The sequence below is a fragment of the Uloborus diversus genome, chromosome 7 (assembly GCF_026930045.1).
Source record: "Uloborus diversus isolate 005 chromosome 7, Udiv.v.3.1, whole genome shotgun sequence".
NCBI classification, from domain to species: Eukaryota; Metazoa; Arthropoda; class Arachnida; order Araneae; family Uloboridae; genus Uloborus; species Uloborus diversus.
Genome location: NC_072737.1, coordinates 158,714,385 through 158,737,539, shown reverse-complemented (window position 1 = coordinate 158,737,539; position 23,155 = coordinate 158,714,385). Strand labels below are relative to the sequence as shown.

At 32.4% G+C, this 23,155-nt stretch overlaps 1 protein-coding gene across 1 annotated transcript in view; it reads right to left on the bottom strand.

The window, feature by feature from the left end:
• Positions 1-6,265: 6,265 nt before the first annotated feature.
• The window catches only part of LOC129226285 (nuclear protein AMMECR1-like), a 39,460-nt gene continuing 22,570 nt past the window's right edge, over positions 6,266-23,155 (bottom strand). Inside the window, exons 4-5 of the mRNA XM_054860886.1 lie at positions 18,231-18,321; positions 6,266-6,488 (exon numbers count right to left, since the gene is read on the bottom strand). Of these exons, the coding sequence (XP_054716861.1) occupies positions 6,322-6,488; positions 18,231-18,321 (258 nt within the window). The 3' untranslated portion in view covers positions 6,266-6,321. The remainder of the gene's footprint in view (positions 6,489-18,230; positions 18,322-23,155) is intronic.

The window sequence follows — 23,155 nt, the reverse complement described above, 5'->3', positions numbered from 1 at the left end:
GATTTCCTCCTTTGGATGAAAATGGGTTCGCGTTTCACAAAAATATAACTATTTTTACATGAGTAAGACAGAGTGATAATGATATATATGCTTGAAGATTTCCTACGGAGAAAGATCATTTCCAAAACATCAATAATTTTTTACCATCTATCTTTTGCAAATAGTTTTATTTTGTTTTTATAAAAGAACAAAGAGCTAGGTATATTTAATGTTTAAAATATAATATTTAGTTTGTGCTGAGTGATGTTAATTATAATGTTATAACCTCTTTAAACTGACACCCCATAATCTGGGCGTCCACTAATCCGAAAGACGTCAAGATGAAATATATGAACCGTAAATAATATTTAGCCAACTTAAGGACAAAATTTGAAGAGCACATGGTTCCTTTTTTTAAATTTTGAAACTTTGACTAATTAGCCACATTATGCACAGCAGTAGAGTACTGTATTGTATTGCATGATTATTGATGTATTTTTCCTACTGCAATACTTTTTGGATTCCTTGTCAATTATTAATTAAATTAATAATATTTTTCACTGAAAATCATTTTTCTCTTTTCTGTAACACTTATGATCCATTTCAGTCATACTCCAGCTGTTGCTATCCACAGGATGTGTGAGAGGCATAACATGCTTTGTAATTCAGACAAATTGTGATAATCCGAACTCCCTTCGGTTCAGATTAGTTTGGATTAAAGAGGTTCTACTGTATTAGCATTATTTTACTATGACTAAATAAAGGCATGAAAAATCTTAAATTTTTAATGCTTGAAAATAATTTTCCAAGCATTGCTAAGAGCAGATTCTCACTATAACTAAGTTGCATTATAAGTTTTCCATTACTTAGAAAAGTTTCACAAAAGTAAAATGACACAATCAAATCAAAAAGCCAATATAGTATCTCGTCAAGACTTTTAAGACATGTTTTAATATATTTTTTTTTTTTCGTTTCTAATGAGAAAGAATTACTTTACTTTAAAATTATTCTCATAATAAATTAATTACACTTGACAATGGACTTGAAATCTTATGCTTAAGGAAGGGGTGAATCAGCACTATTTTGATCAGAATTTAAATACTTAAATGTGAGTTTTACAAATAGCTAGAAAAATAGCTGTTTAATTAGCTAGATAAAAATATTTGAGTAACTTTGATACTGAAAAAAACACACAAACAAACATGAAGTTAACATTATCAAAAGAAAATAATTTGTGTTACAGTGACCACTTTGACCAGTTAACAAATATCAACAAAGTTAAATTTAAAAGAATAAAAAGCTACTACAGCAAAATATTTGTATGGATGTTTAAAAAAGTAAGCATTGATAAATACAATAAAAAACATCTAGTACTGGAATATCACCAAGTTCAATAATGTCTAAAAAATGATAAATTTTAACCTTGTTAATTATTTATAAATGTAATTATTTCATGATGAAAGCGAAAAGATTTTACTGAATAAAAAAAATGCAGACTGTGCACACACACACACAGATCAAGGTCTACAATTTTTTATAAATAGCTTTTGTGTATACAAAACACACATTTAAAGCCAAACAAAAAGGCAAATTATGATTCTAAAATGCATATGAAAACTCTAAAAAGGAAAAAACATAAAAATGGCAGTATAGTTTTAAATATTCAAAAAACAATAAGTACATAAGCAACTAAAATATTGATATGCATGGAAACTATTAAATTATCAGTCAAAATGCATAACAAGCATTTCATAGAAAAAAATGAACTACAGTAAACACTCGATTATCCGCAGAATTGGGTGGCTCAAGTGTTGCGGATAACAAAAATTGCAGATAAACTGCAAAAAGGCTAAAATAAAAGACATACAGTGCATTGCCCAACAGTACTTACATCAATTAAGAACAAGTGTATGTGCGATGAAGATAGCGTAATAAATAAATAAATAAAAGAGACAAAAAAATTAATAAGACAATTATGACCAAGTTTAAATTTGCAATCTTTTGACAAAAACAAAAATCGTGGATAAATTGCAAAAAGGCTAAAATAAAAGACATACAGTGCAATAAAAATGTCTTGCATTTTTGTCCAACAATACTTAACATCAATTAAGAACAAGTGTATGTGTAATGAAGACAGCGTAATAAATAAATAAAAGAGACAGAAAAAATAATAAGGCAATAACGACCAAGTTTATGACCAATCTTTTGACAAAAACAAAAGTCTATTGGTATTTGCTTTTTGCTGCAAAAATACCAGATTGCTGATCGACCTGCGGATAATTGGGCATTTCCTGTAATTTGTAAGTATAAATTGAACAAGAATTATGAGCTATTTTCAAACAATGATAAAGAACAAATAACATTAGCAATACAAATTTTTAAATGGGAAAAACTTAAGGGTAATTTAACCTGAACATTTAAAAATAATATTTCTTAAAATTTACATTTATGAATCTGCCAAAGAAATACTTAGAAGTTATTATTAAGCTTCACAAATATGGTTACTATAAATGAGAATAGTTTTAGAGTCGTAAATTATCATGCAGATATTTTTTGCTATTGTTATAAATGTACTTATGATAGTCTCAAACACTGCTCCTCCAAGATGACTACATGTACTTGAATTAACACAATTTCTGTTAAAATAAGTTTACATTAAAAAAGACAATGTTAATGTCATGGCTACATAATTCTACATAACTTTATTTGTAACAAAGCTAGCATTTCATTTAGTAGAATACAAGATTTTGTACGGTTTTATTAAAGAATAATCCACATTTGTACATGTAGAATATTAGAGGATCCAATGTTTTCAAAAAAAAAGGAAGGGGATAGTATATATTACTTTCTAAATATTTAGTTGCCTAAAATTATGAGTGTGACTAGCATAGTAATAACAAAACCATTGTACTATATCACTATACACTCACTTCAAGTGAATAATAAACTATTTGTACCAAAATTGCTTACGTTGTAAAAAATATTAGTAGCAAGTTTCTGAAATGACATTTTGGTAGGAAGTCATCAGAAGGATAAAGGCACTCAAGTCAGATAACTTCATCAGTAAGTAACCCTAAGATTAAAAATCCCAAGTGAACAGTGAAACTTTGCTTTAATTCCAAACATAAAATTTATAAGGTTGTTCTCATTATGTCTACTTGTTCAAATAAGCAAGAGAAAAGTTACTTCTCTAAATTCTCTTTCAAGGAATAATTTTAAACTGGCCTTTTTTTTAAAAAAAAATAGTTATGAGCTTTATTTATAAAGCACATTTAAACAATAATAAACCCAAACAGTTTCATAGTCTCCAGTCTAATTTGCGAGAAGACATTGACTTTTAAAATGATTTTAAACCTTTTTTTTTATATAAAATATACAGGATGCCTGAAAAGCCCATGACACATTTAAAAAATTCACTGAAAAACAACAAATTGCTGTATGAATATGCGGTTTGCACAAGAATAACCACAAACTCATCAAGATTCAGAATTGTGCTAACCAGGAGGAAAATTGAGAGCATTATTTTTTAAATGGCGACAAAACAAGTAAAGTGTTCATTTTGTGTGTGTGTTTTTTTTACGTCCTGGTATTGTTCAGCATAGTACTAGTACTGTCCTGTGATGGCGCTCTAAATGTTCATTAGAGCGCCATCACTGTGCTATTCTCGCCAACTCATAGCTGTCTTCAGGGTCCCATCCAGGGGCGGATCTAGAGGGGGGCCATGGGGGCCATGGCCCCTCCCAAAGCCTTGTGTTTGTAAGAATTTTTTTAAGGAAAAAAAAGAAAAAAAATATTATGAGAATATATATAACAAAATTTAACACATGTATTTTACTGAAAAAGAAGTATAGGTCTTAATTGGGAAATAAACTATATTCCTATCCTCAAAACAAAACTTTTATTTCCAAAACTATTCTTCATCTTTTACATCATTTTTTGATTCTAACTACAGATACTTGGACCATCTCTAAATGCTTCTGTTCTCAGAGTTTACCTATTGTTCACAAGACCAAAGAGAGCCTAAATTTTCGTTTTTATGGCTTTAATTTCGAAACTAGGAGGAGAACCCCTTTTCCCATGCCCTTTCACAAATGCCTTGATATGTAGCAAAAATTGCATTTTACGTCTTTTATTTGGAAAAAAGGTCAATTGAAACTAGCTTATCCAGCCCTTATCAGTTAACTTGCTTAAAAGGAACTTAAATGATTTTTTTTGGGACTTTAATTACAAACGAGTTTTGATAGGACCCCCTCTCTCCCTATTTTATATCGTGATGATAGTTTTAAAAGGAGGTTTTTAGAAGAGCTCACGAATCTTCCATCCTTTTCTAAAATATGTATAAATATAGTTAAAAATCGAATTTTTGGAGCCTCAAAGGCAAAATACTTCCCGGAAGGAAGGATTCTAAGCACCTTCACATTTCCTTTAATGTAAGCAAACGTTACCTAAAGGTGTATTTTTAGGCTGGACAGCTGAAGAGCTAGAAGAGAACCCCTTCTCTTCTAACTTCTCAATGTATAATAACAGAATATTTTGGTTTCTAAGCTTTATTTTCAAAAGTATTTTGGGGCCAGCGCCCGAAACCTGACCTTTCTCCGTACATCATCAAAAATAGACAAAATGCGTTTTTAGTTTCCTAATTTTCAAAAATTGCTCGGAAATTTAAATTTTGAAACTTTTTTGAGGGAGATTTCTAAATCCACCTCCTCACCTAATGTTTCGATACCCCGAAAATTAAGTTTTTAAAACTTCATTTTAGTAAAATTTCTGGGGAGTTATCAGGGCCTAATTTCCTAATAGACAGAGTAGGCAGTTTCCTAGGGCGGCAAACTTTTCAGGGGCGGCAAATTTGCTATTAGAATACACATTTTTTGAGTGTAAATTTCTTGAAAGTAAAATATTAGCATTCTTTCATTTTCCACAGAGACAATTTTTTCTTGTAATTTATTAATGATTACTTTCACACATCTTATGAAAGTCAAATGTTTTTCAATCATGGTATTTGCCGAATCGTCAGCAAAATTTGCCGAATAAAAATGTTCTTGGGAGATCACTGTGATCATTTCATCGGGGCGCCTCAGAATGTGAAACGCCATCATTTCTTCATAAGTTTGACAGTTTGAATCTGGGGAACACTTTTTTACGTTTTTTTGAGTCAAGGATATTTTTCTTCTTTAGGGAGGGGGGGGGAGGGGCGGCTGATTTCAAATTTGCCTAGAGGCGGCATGGAGCTAAATTCGGCCCTGGGGAGTTTGTTCAAAAATTTCGGATGGCCCCTCCCAAAACAATCGGCTGGATCCGCCACTGGTCCCATCCAACTGTTTAAACCACAAATAGTGGTAGGTAAGTGAGAACCTGGAGCGTGGGCTTTTCTAGCCTCTTTTCTTGAGTTCTTCTAACACTTTTGGCATTGGTGGTGCTACATGAAGAAGGTCATTAATCAGCCTCCAAAGCACTGCAAGAACAGATCAACATTATGCGCACTGTAATACACAAAAAAAAAAAACGGTTATTTTGTTTTGCCGTCATTTTAAAAATACTGCACTTGTATTACCACCTGGTTAACACATTTCTGAATCTGCATATTTATATGACAATTAGTTCATTTTCTGAGGGTTTTTTTTCAATGTGTCAAGGGCTTTTTGGACACTATGTATTACAACCGACTCAGATATTAAGCTTTCTTTGAAAACTTAAATCTTTTGACAGTAAAAAAAAATAAATGTATGCACTTTGAACAATAAATACATTTGCCTTAAAATTAAATGAGACATGAAACTGAAACAAAAATTTCAAGCATCTTATTGAGATGCTAGTCAAAATTCATAATGGGAATAAATTCTTTCGAAAGAAAAAGTATGACGATTCTAAAATGGTCTGATGGCATGAAATCCTATGTTATCACTTAGTTAACTCCAGATTTATAAAAGAAAATCAAGTTATACTTTGTTGTGTAATGATTATACTTTGCAAAATTCACTTTGAGCAGACAACATTTTTAACAAAAACAACTAATATGAATGCAAAATTTCACTGTTAAGTACTCGGGGAGGCAGTGCTGCTGTTTAACATGAATGATAAACTATGATGTTAATGGAACTTGAGGCACAATTGAGCAGCAAAAAATGTTAGGGCTGCTAAGGGCTGCTGTTAAGGCTTCCAACACCACGTGCCTGAACCAGAAGGATGGAACAACATGCTAGGCATATAGGGCCTAGAAGGTCCTATCCTGTGAGGTGACCACAACTCCTGGCTTGGTGCGAGGGGCAGAGTGGTCCAAGGGGGAGTCATTGCACATTGGCTCACGCTAGCTGGCATGGGGAAGCTAGCGTGAGCTTGTTGCTAGCAGCGTCGAGAACGCCATGAATTCTTGTACTCGTTGTAGCTGACCGTTATTTTCTCACTTTGGTAACGAGTCAGGCGGATGGATTTGCGAACGTCGTTTGTGATTACACCTTTGAATCCACCTTTTCTGAGCAAGGAATCAATGGTTTGTATATGGTCCCATCCTGTGGAAGGAAACAAAAGAAAGAAACATATAGTTACTCTTAGCACAGTCATTAGGTATAAGAGAGCAGCATGGGGAAAAAAGTCTAAAAATACACATAAAGCAAATTTTTCAAAAGAAAATAAGTGCATGTTTTTTTTTTCTGTATTAAAATACTGTACAAGAATCATAGCATAGTTTTTTTAAATAAAATTCAAGTAGCAGAATTTTTCTGAAGATAAACATAAATGTTTGTTAAAATAATTTAATTGCAACCAATTCTTGACTGTCCATCATTTTTCTGTAAATATTAGCTGCTCGCTAAAAAAAACATTTCTAGAAACTGGCACAAATAAACATTGGTGAGATTTAGAGTACATATATGATTCAGCCTAGCTTTCTTGGTGCAATTTTTGCATTTAAAAAGAAGGGGATATAAGTTTTAAAAATTTAATTGTTAAAAAAATTACATTTTCTATTAAAAAAATGCAAATGTAGTTAGAAATGCAGAAGAAAATTGAAGAATTTCATTCTTCAATTAAATGTTACTAAATTCATTTCAGGATTCCAAAGACATATTCCACCATAAGTGTTTGGCTTTTAAGTCCCTTAAATTTTAAAATCTATTTTATAATGCTAACTTTAAACTCGGATTTTAATCAAAAGTAAGATTTATGATTAAAAATACATTTGGCAAGATTAAGCATTGACTGATAAAACAACAAATACTTCACAGTCATACATCATAACATATTGATAAACATTCAATAAAAAATACCTTAAGATTCAAAAGGTAAAGTTTTATACATCATAGAAAAGCAAGAGTAGGCATTCTCAGACATATAAAACTAAACTAAACATACATGCAGCAAACCCTGAAAATAAATTGATTTTTACTTCTATCAAGTGCTGCTATTTTCCAGTAAAAAAAACTGGCTTATCATCTTCAATGTGTTTCTCTTTCCCTATTGGCAATAACAGGAATTAATTTCTCTTCTCAAAGCATTTGAGAAGACTAAATCGTGTATGTTACTATTTCTATTTTGTAGTAAAACACTTTAAAAGTTATTACATTGTAAAATTTAAAAACTGCAATAACAATTGAAATATTACAAAGAGAAATGTTTATATTCAGGCACTTTTTGGGGAAAAAATCAATAAAAAGACTACTTGTGTCTAAGGGGCCAATCATTAATTACGTGAGGGTGACTTTGGCAATTTTTGGCCCCCCCCCCTCCCTTATGTAAGGGTACATAATATTTTTCAGCCCCCCCCCCATGCTATTTTTACATAAGATTCCATTTTGTTTTCCAAAATAATAAAATAACGAATCCACGAATCTTGTATATATTAAACCTATTTAATCAAAAAATATTTACTAAAAAGTTGGAATCTAGACTAAACGTTTTTTCGACAATTCTTTTGTATATGATGCGATACTAATTAAAAATAAAACATGCCACACATGGTGCGATTTTTTTAATTTTATTTCACACCATTCATTCTTTGTAAAACAAATAAGAAACAGCTCATCCTAATACGTTTTTTATTTTCCAGACGCAAATGAAATACCATCCCTGCCAAACCACTTGACCGCGCAATTTCAAATGCAAAATGTCGACTTCCAAAATATTAAGTAAGAATGGGTTTGAACCCCCTCCACCCTTCCCCCCCCCCCAGTAAGGGTATGTAAAGATTTTTCCAAACCCCTCCCCCTGGGGACCCTTACCAAATCAATAAATGGCCCCTAAGGCAGGGATGCCCACAAGGAGTCATGGCACAGACTGTGCCATCATATTTTTGGGAGGTGCTTTATCATGCCTTTTTCGCTTTTGAAAGCAGTCCTGTAGTATTTGAAATAGTGCACTCTCGGGGGGGGGGGACTCCTGGTCTAAGTTGTATGTACTCAGGATTGCCCCTCATTATTTGCTAGTTGAAATAAGTCATTTTTTAGGCCTATGTGCTTAATGAATGAAGATCTTTTGCTGATATTTTCCCCTCATTTTGAATTATAATATAGATAGGAGCCAGCTCTTTTAGGTATCATAGTTGTCTTTCCTCAAAAATAAATTTAAAATTTATGCGAAATATAAGCGTGAAATAACTTATGTGTACTCAGCCAAAAAAAAAGGATTATCAATAAGTTATTAATAAAGGTAATTAAGAATGCTCATTGTTACTTTAAAGCAGACATTTACGGCTCAAAAAATAGCTGTCAACCATGGATAATACAAAATCAGAAGCATAAAGGGAAAAACTCATATTTTTTGTGAGGTAGAGCTTAATCTTTTTATTACAACTACACTAGGTGTATAAAACTATTTTCTTTTTTTAGTGTCCTTTACTTTACAAATTGCTCAGGAAATGAGAAAAATGATAACCAAAATTCAGATGCTAAGAGATTGTGCATCACAACAGCAGTGCACTAAAGTAATATATGCCTATGTTCTACATACAAAAAAAAAGCTTAATAATTAGCAAAAAAGTCATACTCTCTTTCAATACATAAAAACTATATGAGCCTGATTCTAAATGTTTGAATCCCCCCCCCCCCTGAAATAATAACACTGAAATGCTCAGAATATTTCAGACTTTTGTGAAGTAGCTCTAATTAATATGTTTTATAATAAAAGAGTTCAAGGCCGTATTTGGAAGTGTGGAGGCCCCGGGGCAACGAAGGAGTGGAGGCCCCTAATCAGGGTTCAAAAAGATCATCATATTTTCGAAAATATCTGATACTTTGATATATATCGGAATATTTTGATATATATGTATATATCCGATATTTTCGATCAGCGCTTCAATAGTAAATACATCCTGAAGTTACTGCTATTTATTTTTTTAGATTATTATTATTATAATTTATAGACTTAAAATTACTGTTTCTTATTCATAGCTAAACATACATTTCATTTTAAAAGTTATGTACTTTTAAGGTTATTTTCATGATATTTACAATCATTTGCGAAATCTGATAACTTAATGTTATAAAAATAAAACACATATATGTATTGATATTGATTGGTTATTAGGTTGGATGTAGAATATTATATTCATACGTGCTTTGTAAAACTGACATATACCTTGACTATAGTGCCTAGAAGGGATAGTGCTGCAATCGAAACAGAAACTGTAGCACCTAAACGGAGGAAACAACCACATGGCGCTGATGTCCCTGCCGGCGTAGAGATCCTAAATCCGTATATAGGATCTCTATGCCGGCGTCAGAACTACTTTGCTTCTCCCATCGTATAAATCGAACAATGTCTCATCATATTTTATTTTGTAAATGTACAACAAATCTTATCAATCAGGGAAAAACCAATACAAAACGTTAATTTAGAAAATATATTTCACCTAAAAATTCATAAACGGAGATAAATTGATAAAAAATGCAGTTTATGAAAAATTGACTTGATAATATGATTTCTGTTTTTGTTGTATACGTCTTTGATCATTCGTTTTATCATTCAAAAAAGTTTAGATATTTTGAATTTACTTTCGTTAAAAGTTGCCAAAGTTATCTTTTTTTTTAATTTGTTTTGATGAAACCCACCATAAAAAATAAATAAATAAATAAATGCTAACAAAATAATTTCATACTTAAGCTCGAAAGTGTTCGCAACTTTTTAAGTATACAGTTACTTTAATTCCATTATGTAGGGGTACCCCCCTAAGGGCAAGGGCGCATCCTATTCAATATCGAGGAGGCCCCCAAAATGAGAAAAATACCCCTCAAAACATCCCCCCAAAAAATTTTCAATGGCAGAGTCTGCCCCCCCCCCCCCAGGTGAGCACCATTGATTAGTGAATTAGAGATGAAAAATTTAAAAAATATTACTAATGTACAATTATAGTAATACACATTTACAAATTTGTTTAAATAGGGAATTAATGCCCCAAAATGTTTTCAAGCAAAAAGTAAAACACATTTTTTAATAATAAGTTAACTGTACAATGATTTATATAGCAGTTATTCAGTTTTGCTCCTTTTTTTTCACATCAAACATCACGCACAAATTAATTTTGAATAGCTTATTAAAGAACTAGAAATTTAAAACAATATACACAAAATATGTCCCTTCTAGGCACTATACCTTGACTCAAAAGTACAAATTACAAATTAAATGAACAAAAAATATATATATTGCCACTAAAATGCTCGATCAAATAAAAAATTGATAGCAAATGGATACTTGCAATCAGGGCTTTCTGATATACTGCTAATAATATTATTTTTTTGCAAGCATTCTTTGTAGAAATACAAAAAAAAAGTGTCTGGGAGAAAAAACGTAAAATTTGCTGACTCGTGAAAGTTAGGAGATTTTGTGAAAATTTTATTGTGGGGGGGCCCTTTGTTGTGGAGGCTTCGGGGCAGTAGCCCCACCTGCCCTCCCCTAAATGCGGCCCTGAAAGAGTTACTGAGGAATTTTGACTAAAAACATCCAAAATAACTTTTTTAAAAGAATGAGAGAAGTTATAAATTTATAATAATGATGAATGAGGTAATATAAATGAATGAGAATAAATAAATGAATGAATGAGAGAGAAGTCATAAATTAGTAAGGACTTGAGACTTGGTTTGATTACATGCTTGTTTGAATTAAACATAGACACATATCTTTTAGCTATTTTCAAGAAAATTTTATTTGCTTTCCAACGGAGAAGTTGTGCTCACACAAAATTAATTATTATTTTTCTTCCTTTTTTGAAGAGCATTATAATGCATCAGAGGAGCCCATAACTTATTGTCTGAACAATGATATTCTTAACAAAGAAAAAATTTGTCAAACCATTTGAAATTGTCTTTGTATTTGGTTAGTGCACTAGTTAGGTATTTTATGGTAGGGGAACATTACTCATGATCTGCAACATTATGAAAATTCTTGAAAATTTATGAATATTTCATTTTTCCTTCAGATGAATAAATATATTTTATTCATAACCAAATAAATGTTGATGATGTAAAAGCTAAAAAGTTTTTTCTCTTGCAATTCCAAAGTTCATAATTAGCAACATCATCATTATTAATCAACTAAACTAATATAAATGAATAAAAATTCAATAACAAACGTTTTTAATCATAATCAGGTTAAAATTCATTTTTAGTGCACTAATATCAAACAAGAACACAAGTTTCAGCTACATGTTCTAAATTAGCTTCCCTATATTTTTTAAAAAATAAATTGAAATCTCTATGAAAACAGTATGAAAATGATTAGCCTGATTTTCTGAGATGACTGTCAAATGCTTTGAAAATAGAAATACCAATTCCTATTCAGGATGTAAAAAGATTGTACATTTCATCACAAAAGCTCTAAAAAAATAGAAAAAAGGAAAACAAAAAGTTTTTTTGAATGCAATTATCTTTCTTCTACATTCAACATTAGATTCCTTATAATACGTCAAGTCATACTCAAAAAATTTTATTGACTGGCAGAAAAAATAGAAACTTTTGAAGCAACCAAACAAAGGAGGATGTGGCACCTTCACACACACAAAAAAAAAATATTTACTGGTATATTAACATATTTACTGGTATAATCCTCTGAAATGATGATTTTTTGTTAGCATCATTACCACTCAAAATGCAAATTCCAAGTGGAAGAGAGAAAAAAAACGGGAGAAAAAGTCAAATGTGCAGGAAAATGAGAAACCTGAAAATCTTGTCTCTTTGGATGATCAATAAAAAGAAATCTTCCATCAAAAGCGGAAAAATTGTAAGTAATATCTGTGGATATTTCTTTTTCGGCACCCAAATTATGCTACTTACAGATATTAAGCAACAGAGATTGAAGTTGTTTTGTAAGAAAAGTTACAGAAGAGTCGTACTGTATACAAACTGTATACATTTGTGGCACAGAATATTTATTCATCATGAGGCTCAAGCAATTCAAAAACTACAATATAAACTTAATTACAGGCCTTAAAATGGGAAACTAATTAGAAAATTAAATGTTTATATGTTGCGTAAAGACAAAGATAGTTCAAACTCTTTATCCTCAGAAAAATGAAAACAAAGCACTGATAGTTGGAGATCTATTTTACTCTGATCTTTGCGGAGCATTGCGTCAGCAAACTCCTAGTGGAATGCGTTATATACTGACTTTGAAAGATGACAAGTCAAGATTTATCTGCTAAAAAAGAAAAATGAAGCTGCAGATAAGATAAGAATATTCTTCAATTATGTGAAAACTAAGTTTGAAAGAATACCTAAAGTACTACATACTGATGGAGGTGGGAAATTCGTAAATGAGAAGCTGAAGAATTATTTCATTATGGATGGTATAAAACATCAACTAACAGTACCCTATTCTTCACCTCAAAATGATTTGCAGAAATAGATATTTGGTTGAAATGGTTAAATGCATGGATTCCAAATTAGATCAAAAGTTTTGGGTAGCTGCAGCAATAACTGCGTGCTATTTGCAAAATTGTTTGCCAACAAAAGCGTGTGACTCGATTCCTTATGAAACATATAATGGAAGAAAAACGACAGTTCAGCTAGAAATATTTGGTAGCAATGTTACGATATAATGCATTACATACCATCTACAAAAAGAAAGAAATTAGAAAATAGAGGAACAGAAAGTATGCTTGGCGATTACGCTGAAAATCAAAGGCTATCTTGTATTGGATAAAAAAAGCAACAAAGTAAATGTAACAAGAAATGTATTCTGTGTCAACAATTGCAGCAATGAAATATTAACAAGAGCTTATGAAGATGAAAAACAAATTAATGAAGTAACTTGCAATTTATTTATATGAAGAAAATAAGCCTAGGTGTGAAGTTAAAAAGACAAACGTAGACGTTCTGAATGGTCAAATAAGGGTGTACCTCCAGATAGATATGTATTTGCTTATAGAACAGCTCAATTAGCTCAAGAACCCACTTCTTAGAAAGAAATGAAAATGCTACCACAGGAAGAACAGCTGAAATGGATAGACGCTACAATTGGAGATATAATCAATAAAAAAGAAAGATATATGGGAACTAGCAAATTTGCCAAAAAGAAGAGCGGCAATTGATCCAAAATGGGTGTTTGAAATCGAACAAAATGAAGCAGGCAAAATAAACCGCTATAAAACAGGGCTTTGTGTGAAAAAATTTACCCAGAACCTTAGTGAGGTTTTTAAGGAAACATTTGCATCAGTTTCAAATAATGCAACATTTAGGTTATTGCTAACAGGGATCGCGCTAAGGATTTCGAATTGTTTGCCAGTAAATTAGCCAAATTTTTAAAGTGTTAGCCAAATTTCCCAAGTCTTAGTCCAAGACTAACTTTTACTCATTTTAATGTATTTTTGTCTGCAGAAATATTTAATCAGAGAGTGAAGTATAACTTAATTTTTGACAATTTTTCGAGGATAAGGACAGGGGTATATCCAGGAATATTTGTCCGTTTTTAGGAATTTTGTGAGAAAAAAAATGCAAATTAAGTAGTTTTTCCACAAATCATATGTATTTTTTCAAAGGAAAATGGCTAAAAACAACTTAAAACGATATTTATCATTCTTAAAAATATTTGAGAGTAGAAATAAAAGCTTTTAATGAAGTAAAGACTGCATTCCTATCTTACTCCGATGTTTCAGACATCGAACACAATGAAAGTAACGCGCCATTCAACAAGGCATCCGCCAACAATTTCTACTGGGTAGCAACGCTGCGCCCTCGATATCCGATCAGCGAGAGGCAAACGTCATCCTTCCACCGATCCAATGGACGGTAACGCTCCGATCCGATTCTAACGCGCATGCGCGCACCTCATTCCGCTCGGAGTGGTCTGAGGATAAAACAACTTTCAGTGATTGCTAGTCTGGGAGTTTTGTGAAAGGTTCGTTTTTAGGGGTCGGAATTTTGCGAAGGGTCCGTTTTTAGGGGTCCGAATATTGTGAACTGACCTAATTTTTATCTAGATTGACATTTGAAGGGAGATTTTTTTTCTTCTGTGTATATTTTAGAGAAATTTCTGTTCGCCAATAAATTCGCCAAATTCTAATTTTTTTCGCCGAATTTACGATTTTATTGCCTTTGGCGCATTGGCGAATGCTTAACGCAGTCCCTGGCTCACATTAGCTGCAGCAAGAACTATAAAAATTAAATATTTAATCAAAGCACAAATGTATTTGTAATTATACTTGAAAACTTTTACAAAAGGGCAAGTGAATGGTTATGGAAGAGGTAAAAGTAAAAACATGGGGGACATACAGGCACAAAAATGTAGTTCATTACCCCACCTGGTGATGAAAATATCACATTGTAATCATTCAGATACTTTTACTTATTTATATTATATTTAGCCGTGGTTTTGAAGCCAAATTTTTGCATCAACAGATTGATTTTCATACTGTCTCATTGAAAAAGAAACGTACATTTAAAACAATAAAAGATATTTAATAAGCTAAATGGAACACTCTTAAATTGAAAACTATTTATTATTTTGAGTAAATAGCAAAACTACTGGTATTTTCCTCAGCAAATACTAGTATTAAAAAATTGCAAGATATCTTGAAATACCATTATTCAGTACACAGGTATACCAGTATTGCAATCACTACTAGCAGCTCATTTCCATCAGCTCATATCTTGTTACTAATTAGCATAAAAATTGTAAACTACAATTGTTATTTTCATATAGAAACTGAATTTGGTAAAAGGAAATTCAATAATCTGCCAGAGAAAATCGTGACATTGATAATTGTCTTTCTCATGGTATGTCTTCAATCATATACAGTATAACTTCGATTTAGTGATACCCTCAATTTAATGGTTTCACTGGTCCAAAATTTACTGCATTGAATGTCTATGCTCCTCCATTTAACGGTATTCTTGATTAACCGTAACTTTTCCAGTACCTTAAGAATCGTTAAATCGAGGTTATACTGTATATTAGGGTGAGCCAAAAAACTTTTTTTGGAAATCTGGTTTTGGATAGTGTGGAACAGTTGCTATATGGGGATCTGTTATCACCTTCAAAAAATTTCGCTAAATTTGTTTAATTTTTAGCTGACCCTATTTGGCCTTAAAAAATTTAAAAAAGGGCAAAAATATACATTTTTTCAAAAAAAAAGGGGGGGGGGAATGTTTCAAAAAATAAATAAATCTGAAACTAGTTCCAGCAAACAGTAGAAGTATCAGTCAGTAAATCAGTTGCTACCTTCAAAGACTTTTATACATTCCGTAGAATACGTAGCTGCGCCTCTTAAAACTGAAACACGAAAAAAATGAAAAAAAAAAATTTTTAATAACACTAGTTTAAAACGTAGTTTCAAAATAAGTACTAATACTGAAATGTTACATGATGCATTATTTCGAATATATATTGAAAATTCAATCAATTTTATGCGACATTTGTTGGCTAATTTTTAAAAATGCACACACTCAAATAATAATAGTGATACAAGATGCTAATTTTTAATCTGCAGTTCCAATTGTGGCTTCTGGTTAATAAACAGCGCTCAACTGTTTCTATTATTCATAAGATTAGTTTACTACTATTTTAGTTAGGTTTGACAAATAGAACACTTAAGTATTAAAAAAATAAATCCTCTGAAGTCCTTTTAACTGACCAAATTGAACACAAATATTCTTCCTTTTCTCAAGATATTTGTGTCTCAACTTTATGACCCCCTTTTGCCACTTCCTTAATAGAGACGAAACCCCGACAGGAAATGCAGCAATTCTTCACCACAGCTGGGAGTAAGCAATTAAATGGTTTCTTGTGTCCAGTGCCCATCTTGGGAGAATGAAAGTTTCCTGGTAGCAAGCACCAGGTGGCAAGCACATCAGTCATGCCTCGCTAGCAGCTGGTGAAAGTGCAAAAGAAATTTTGCAAGGTATTATAGGCCTTGCAAAAAAGTATAGTATGAGCTTGCTCTACTTATCGGTTATTGGATGCGACGAAACAAATGTAAATACGGAATTGAAAGGTGGAATAATTCTTTTACTTGAGACATATGTCAAAAGACTTTTACAGAGGAATATATATGTGTGCTGCATACTAATGAGTTGCCACTGAGGCATCTTATTTTGAATATGGATAGTTGCACAAAGAGACCACATTCCTATACTGGTGCTATTAGACAACTTCTTAGAGATTGAGAAAAATATCCAGTGGTCAAATTTGATTAAATTGACTGCAATCTTCTGGATATGGAAGGTATGAAAAATTTAAGTACTCAACAACAGTATTTGTATCGCATTTGTCTTGCCATAAAGGATGTAGTTAATCTTCTAACGTTGCTGAGAGTAGTCCAGGCAAACTCAGTCATGCATGATGGCTGACGACTGCAAACCGTTTGTTACGCATATATATAGGCACTCCAAGTTCACAGAAAATTTTACACTGCTTGTAAAGTATGTAATGCTAGTTTATGCTCCAATGTGGTTAGAAATAAAAATGAAAACCAAACTGCCAGAATGGTGCCCAACATTTTTGGAAAAGGATTTCTCTTGCAAGGCAATTTCCAGACAACGTAAGTATATAATATTCAAGGTTTTCTGAAAAAAATGCATATTTAGCTCATCCCGAACAGCTACTGCTGACAATGTTGTTTGACTCTAGAAAATACATTCGGGAATTAACAATTAGGCGCCTTCTCAGCTCTAGAAATAAGAAGACAAAGAGCTCGGATGGTGTACGATTTTTTTTAACATCCTCAACTTAATTAGAAGTCATTGATTTCTTGATTTAGTTGATGGGGCAAACTGTTGTAACAGAGCCACCTTTTACAAGAAATTTCCTTGTCACATGCATGCTGTGTAACGTTGTGTGAAACTAATAACTGAAGCTCCAATAAAAGTTTGTAGTGAAACTGCACGAGATGGATATATTCGTGTCGAATTTCAAGCTAGGAAAGAACTTGATAACAAGGATATTTAATAACATCATTTGGTAACAAGAGACAATATTATTCAAAAAAATAAAATTCATCATGTATGAGGGATTATAAATCAAATTTGGAGATTTTTTTTCCAAATTTTATTTTTTCTACATGTACTTCTAGAAAATGTATTACTCTATTGCCTAATAATAATTACTATGATAAATAGTGCTATCAAATTAATCAGTTTATGAATGAATTTTGAAAAATAATATTCATATTGGTTTTTAAAAAAATCCAATATTTTTTCATTTTTCACCAATTTTTGATGTCAGAAAGGAGTGGTTTAATCCTCATTAAAATCAATAAAACATTTTATAAACTCGAAATGGCTCATTACCTAACATTTTCGTTGAATTTCAGCCAAATATTTGAAATTTATTTTTAAAAAAAATTTTTTGACAAAAAATCATTTTTCTCCTTTTTTTCGGTTTTTCAGTGTCAAATAGGGCTGGCTAGATATTTTTTAATATCCAAGAAATTTTTGGTGAGTGCTAACTAGCTCACTACGCAACTTTCGCGTGCTATCCAAAAATGGATTTTGAAAAAAAAATTTCGGCTGATTTCGGCTTGCATTTTACGAAAGGACTATTTTCATTAGTTAAGTCTATTTTGCAACTTAAATTTAGCTACAAATAGAACCCAAATACTTAATTTTCATGCATTCAATAAATATATATTTTTCTTCATGTGTATTTTTTTTTCCCTTGGTGGAAGAGAAGGCTTGTTACACCTCATTTAAAAAGAACAGGAAAAAACAATAACTGCATAGATAAGAAATATCTTGTGCTCTTTTATAAAATTAAAACACACACAAACATACACATGAAATATCAGAAACTATTGCAAATAAACAATTACTTTTTTTAACAAAACAAACCTTGTTCTGGAGCAACTTCAGGAAGGTATGTGGCAGTACGCTTGTAACCCTTTTCAGTGTTGAATTCAATTCGGATGCCATGCATACCAATCTAGTTAAAAGGAGTGGGGAAAAAATATTTACTATAAAATAAAATAGTAGTGAAGGTTTTTTTTTTTTTTTTTTTTTTTAAATAGACTTAAGAAATGTTTTCAAAGTTTTAAAAACTGGTTTTCATGTGAAATATATTTTTAAAGAAGTTTAAAGAAGCTAACTATTTCTTAAAAAATGCACTGAAAATAAATAAATAAATCAGATATAAGGTAGGTGCGGGTATTAAGGCCTGTCGGGTAATAAGGCCTAAACAGCGAAAATATAATTTAAAATGGTTGTGGCCGCTCAAAAACGCTATCGTAGATAGTTTACACTCCCAGATGGCACCTCAAACTGGTCGCAACGCCATGCTTAGTTGTTTTGACCAGCGAGCCCAGATTCATTTTCACGGAACGCTTGTAAGACACGAATAATAAAAAATCATCAGATTGAAATGTAAGTAATTTTTGTAATATCATACTTTTATGCATAGTTTTGCGCTACAGTTATCTGTCGTGAATGCTTCTATCGATATTTCATGTCTGAGGGAAATAATATGATCGAATTATTGTACTTTTTTGTATTTTTTTAAATTCGACGTCAGCGGCTAATAAGGCCTACGAAAGTTGACCGTAGGCCTTATTATACTCCTTTTTTACTTTCTTCTATATCTAATATATAGAAGAAAGTATTGGATTCGTGCAAATTTTCGAATTTCGAATTTTGACGGATTCAAACGTTTTGAGGTGTGCTGAGTCCATTTCGACCATTTTTGGAAAATGTCTGTCTGTCTGTGTGTGTGTGTGTATGTGTGTGTGTATGTATGTGTGTGTGTATGTATGTGTGTCACGTCTGTGTGTGACCAGTTTTTTGTGGCCGCTCTACAGCAAAAACTACCGCATGAAATCGAACGAAATTTGGTACACATATGTGCCCGTATGTGAACTTGTGCCCATTAGTTTTTGGCGCGAATTCCTCCAAGGGGGGTGGAGCAATGGGACGTTTTTTGAGTTACGCGTGCTTGCTATTCCTCAGGAAGTAACTGGCGGAATCAAACAAAATTTGGTCCATATGTTGCCATTAACAGGAGCAGGTGCTGATTCAATTTTGGTGTCAATAACCCAAAGGGGGGTTGAGCTATAGAACGTTTTTTGTAGTCAATTGTGACTGCTGTATCTCAAGAAATAACGAACGGAATCAAGCAAAAAATTTTTGACAAGTAGCCCTTAGTGGGTATAAGAGCTGATTTTATTTTGGTGTCAACAGCTAAAAAGGGGGTAGCGCAATCGCCCGTTCTTTTTTTCCATTGTGAGTGCCCTATGTCAAGAAGTAATGCTACGTTCTGGTTGAAATTTGGAATATATGTGAATCCATACGTAAACAGGCTTTGGTTCAATTTTGACTCCAATCGCTCCAAGAGGTGTTGATTTTTTTTTTATTTTTTTTTTTGCGAATAAAAATAGTTTTATTAATGCAACAATAAGAAAGATAAATCGTAATAGATTGTCGTCTGCGTATTTCTCGTGATTTTAATTGTATGGAAATGATCGGAAATATTATCTCAATGATTCAAAATTTTTAACTGTTGCCATCTTATGTTTGTTAATAAATAAAATATTTGTATTTAATTCAAGTAAGGCTTTTAAAGTAACTTTCAATTTTCGCTCTTTGTTTTGTTTTTACAATAATTCAGACATTCGGAACTCCAGCGCTCGAATACGTTACCTTGCGGTGATTTATAAAACTGCGAATGCAACTAAAACATTGCCACGTTGCGCATCACGTGTGTCTGTTGACGCAAACACAGGCAGTTTGTTCTGAGTATTTATTAACGCAATCGATGTGTCTTAGTTCGCTTTCAGCTACAGAAAATAATTCGTCCCTTAGTAGTATTCTCGAGCTTCTCAAAATAATGTTAGTTTTTCTTATTTCTTTCAAAAAAGTATTAAATGGTGGAAGCGTAAACAAGAAAACTCTGGATTAACAAAATTGGATAACGTTATACCAGGTAAATTTTTTTATTGTTTTGTATGAATTTGTAAGAATATGAGTTTTTTTTAATCTTAAATTAATTTAACTAATCATATTTTACAGCAGCATTTAGTTGGAATGGACAGTATGCAAAATATTTTCTTGAATTTATTATCGTAGAACAAAATGAAAAATGTTTAACCGAGAAAGAATTTACTTTATTCCTTTTATTCTCAGCTGAAAGGTTTCGCCAAATTTGTTTAGGGTTATAGTAGTTTTAGTATTGTGCAAGCAAAGTAGCCTTGGCGAGTTTTCGCGTTTTTAGTTAAACCATTTTTAATTTTTATCATGAGTGGAATAAAATGATAGTAAGATTACAGAATTCGATAAGTAAAAAGAAATAATGGTCAATCAACTGAAAAGAAAACTACCACCATATATAAACTGTGAGTACACATTTTATTTATTTTGTTCTGAGTGAATTTGAATAAATATCAGTTTTTCAATTCGATGAAAAAAAAACGAACTTAACAACATTGACTGGACACTTTTCCTTAACCTAATTCTACATAAATGATTTAAATAACCTTTGTTACTACAGTATCCTACTGGAATAGACAGTATGCAAATAAATTTTCTTGAAAATATTTATCGCAGAACAGATTGAAAAATCCAGAAAGAACGTTAAGAATTTGAACAATAAAAAATAAAAGTTCGCCAAAAATCTGTTTATAGGGGTATGGTTTTGAAATTATGTGAAAGAATAATGTATCTTGACAAGATTTCGCATATTGGGTAAATCATTTCCATGACGAATGAATTAAATGCATGATTTCTTTGGATATCCAATCATATAGTCATAGAAATAAATTATCTAGTGTTAAACGTTACTCTTGACAGTCTGCCACGTATGTGCACTATGTGACAAAAATGTCAACAAATGCTGGAAATGTCACGAAACTGAACTTAATATGTACTAATGTATAGAAAAAACGGTACAAAATGAAAATGCCGTTCGAAGCGAACCAAAAATTTATGAATTCCGAATTCAACATCGTGAAAATGGCTGCTTCAGAACAACTTACTGTGTGTTCTGCATTAATTGTTTACTTTCGTAATACTTTTTGGTTTCTAATCTCTTTCTATATGGGTCAGAATAACCAAAAGACTTTGAAAAATCTTTTCAAACGAATAAAGCGAAAAAATCATACATACGAACAAAAATCACAACACTTTTAGCATTTTCTTCGTTACCACATGCGTTTGTTTTAGTTTTCAATTCCGCCATTAGACAGTGACTGCAGTGCCCCCTATAGTTCGTTGGAGTTGCGAATTGGGATGGTCGTCAAGTTTTTGCATGTGTAATTTTGTTTCTGTTAGGAATATTGCTTCCTCGTCAAGCATGGGGAGGGATCAGAAAAAGGAAAAATATAGAAGAAAGTTTCGTGATGGCCACAACATACTAGTTTTGTAACGTAGTTTTTCAGTTGTGCATCTTATTTTGAACCTTTCTCAACATGGTATGAGTGTTTATTAGTAATTGCGGCTGTTTACGACTTGGTTCATTCTTATTTTAGTGCCTACATCACGATGCCCCAAACGAGCACTGTGGTCTGATAATGACTTAGTGTCGGCTGTCCAAGCAGTAAGAGGAGGTATGCTGAGCTCATATAAAGCAGCTGTGAGGTATAATGTTCCCAGGAGAACCATTAGAAACCATCTCCAGACCGGAAGTTTGAAAAAAACACTTGGTAGAAAATCTATTCTCAGTGATGACCAGGAAGCTGATCTTGTCATCAGAATTTTGAGGTTTGCTGTAAGTAGGGTTGCCTGTGACACCACATATTCTCCGACGCTTGGTTTTTAAATTTGGGAGCTTAATAACATAAAGCATAATTTTAATAAACTTGCTAAAGTTGCTGGTAAAGATTGGTTTAAAGCATTTATGAAAAGACACCCGGAAATATCTAGACGAAAAGCTCAATTTATGAACCCGGCCAGAACTCAAAAGCTTAACAAAAAAGTCTTCGGAACACGCCGAAAGTGTCACAATAGCTGGATGTGTAAATGCATTTGGTACTGCTATACCACCAATGATAATATTTAAAGGCAAACGGTTGAAGACAGAATTATATGACCAATTTGCCACCAGGTTCTTTGGTAGAAAAATCTACAAAGGGTTATATGACTAATGAACTTTTTACAGAATTTCTAAAGCACCTATCTAGATTTAAAAGTGCAGGAAAGTCCCCTTTTAATATTTCATGGAGCGGCTTGTCACCTAGACTTAACAATCGTTGAAGTCGCCGATTCTCTCGATATATCATTATACGGTTTACCTTCGAACACCACTCATACACTCCAACCCCTTGATAAAGCCGTCTATCGATCATTTGAACACCACTGGGATGCAGAAGTTTTATCATTTATAGAACAAATCCCAAACAAAAAGCTCACCAAGGCACCGTTTAATGTTATTCTTTCAAATGTCTGGTCTAAATGCATGACACATAGTAACATTACAAGCGGCTTTAAAGCCACTGGTTTGTATCCATTGAATCCACAGGCTATTTCAGAAACAGCTTTTGCTCCGTCTGTATTAACAGAAATTCCAGCTCCCGAAGCTGACAAATTTCAAGAAAAAAATTCGCAACCTCGCACCTCCCTCACGCCAATAACCCCAAGGCCTTCCACATCGACAGCACAAGATGAAATAATTAATAGTACCAAAAACAAACTTCCTGGAACGACGTACGGCATGGTTTACGGTTCTAGTTCGGACGATGAAGAGGACAATGTACCACTAGCCCAACTAAAAAAAAAAGCATTTCAGGAGCTTATGCGTACTCCAGTAAAAAATACTGAAAAAACATCAATTTTAA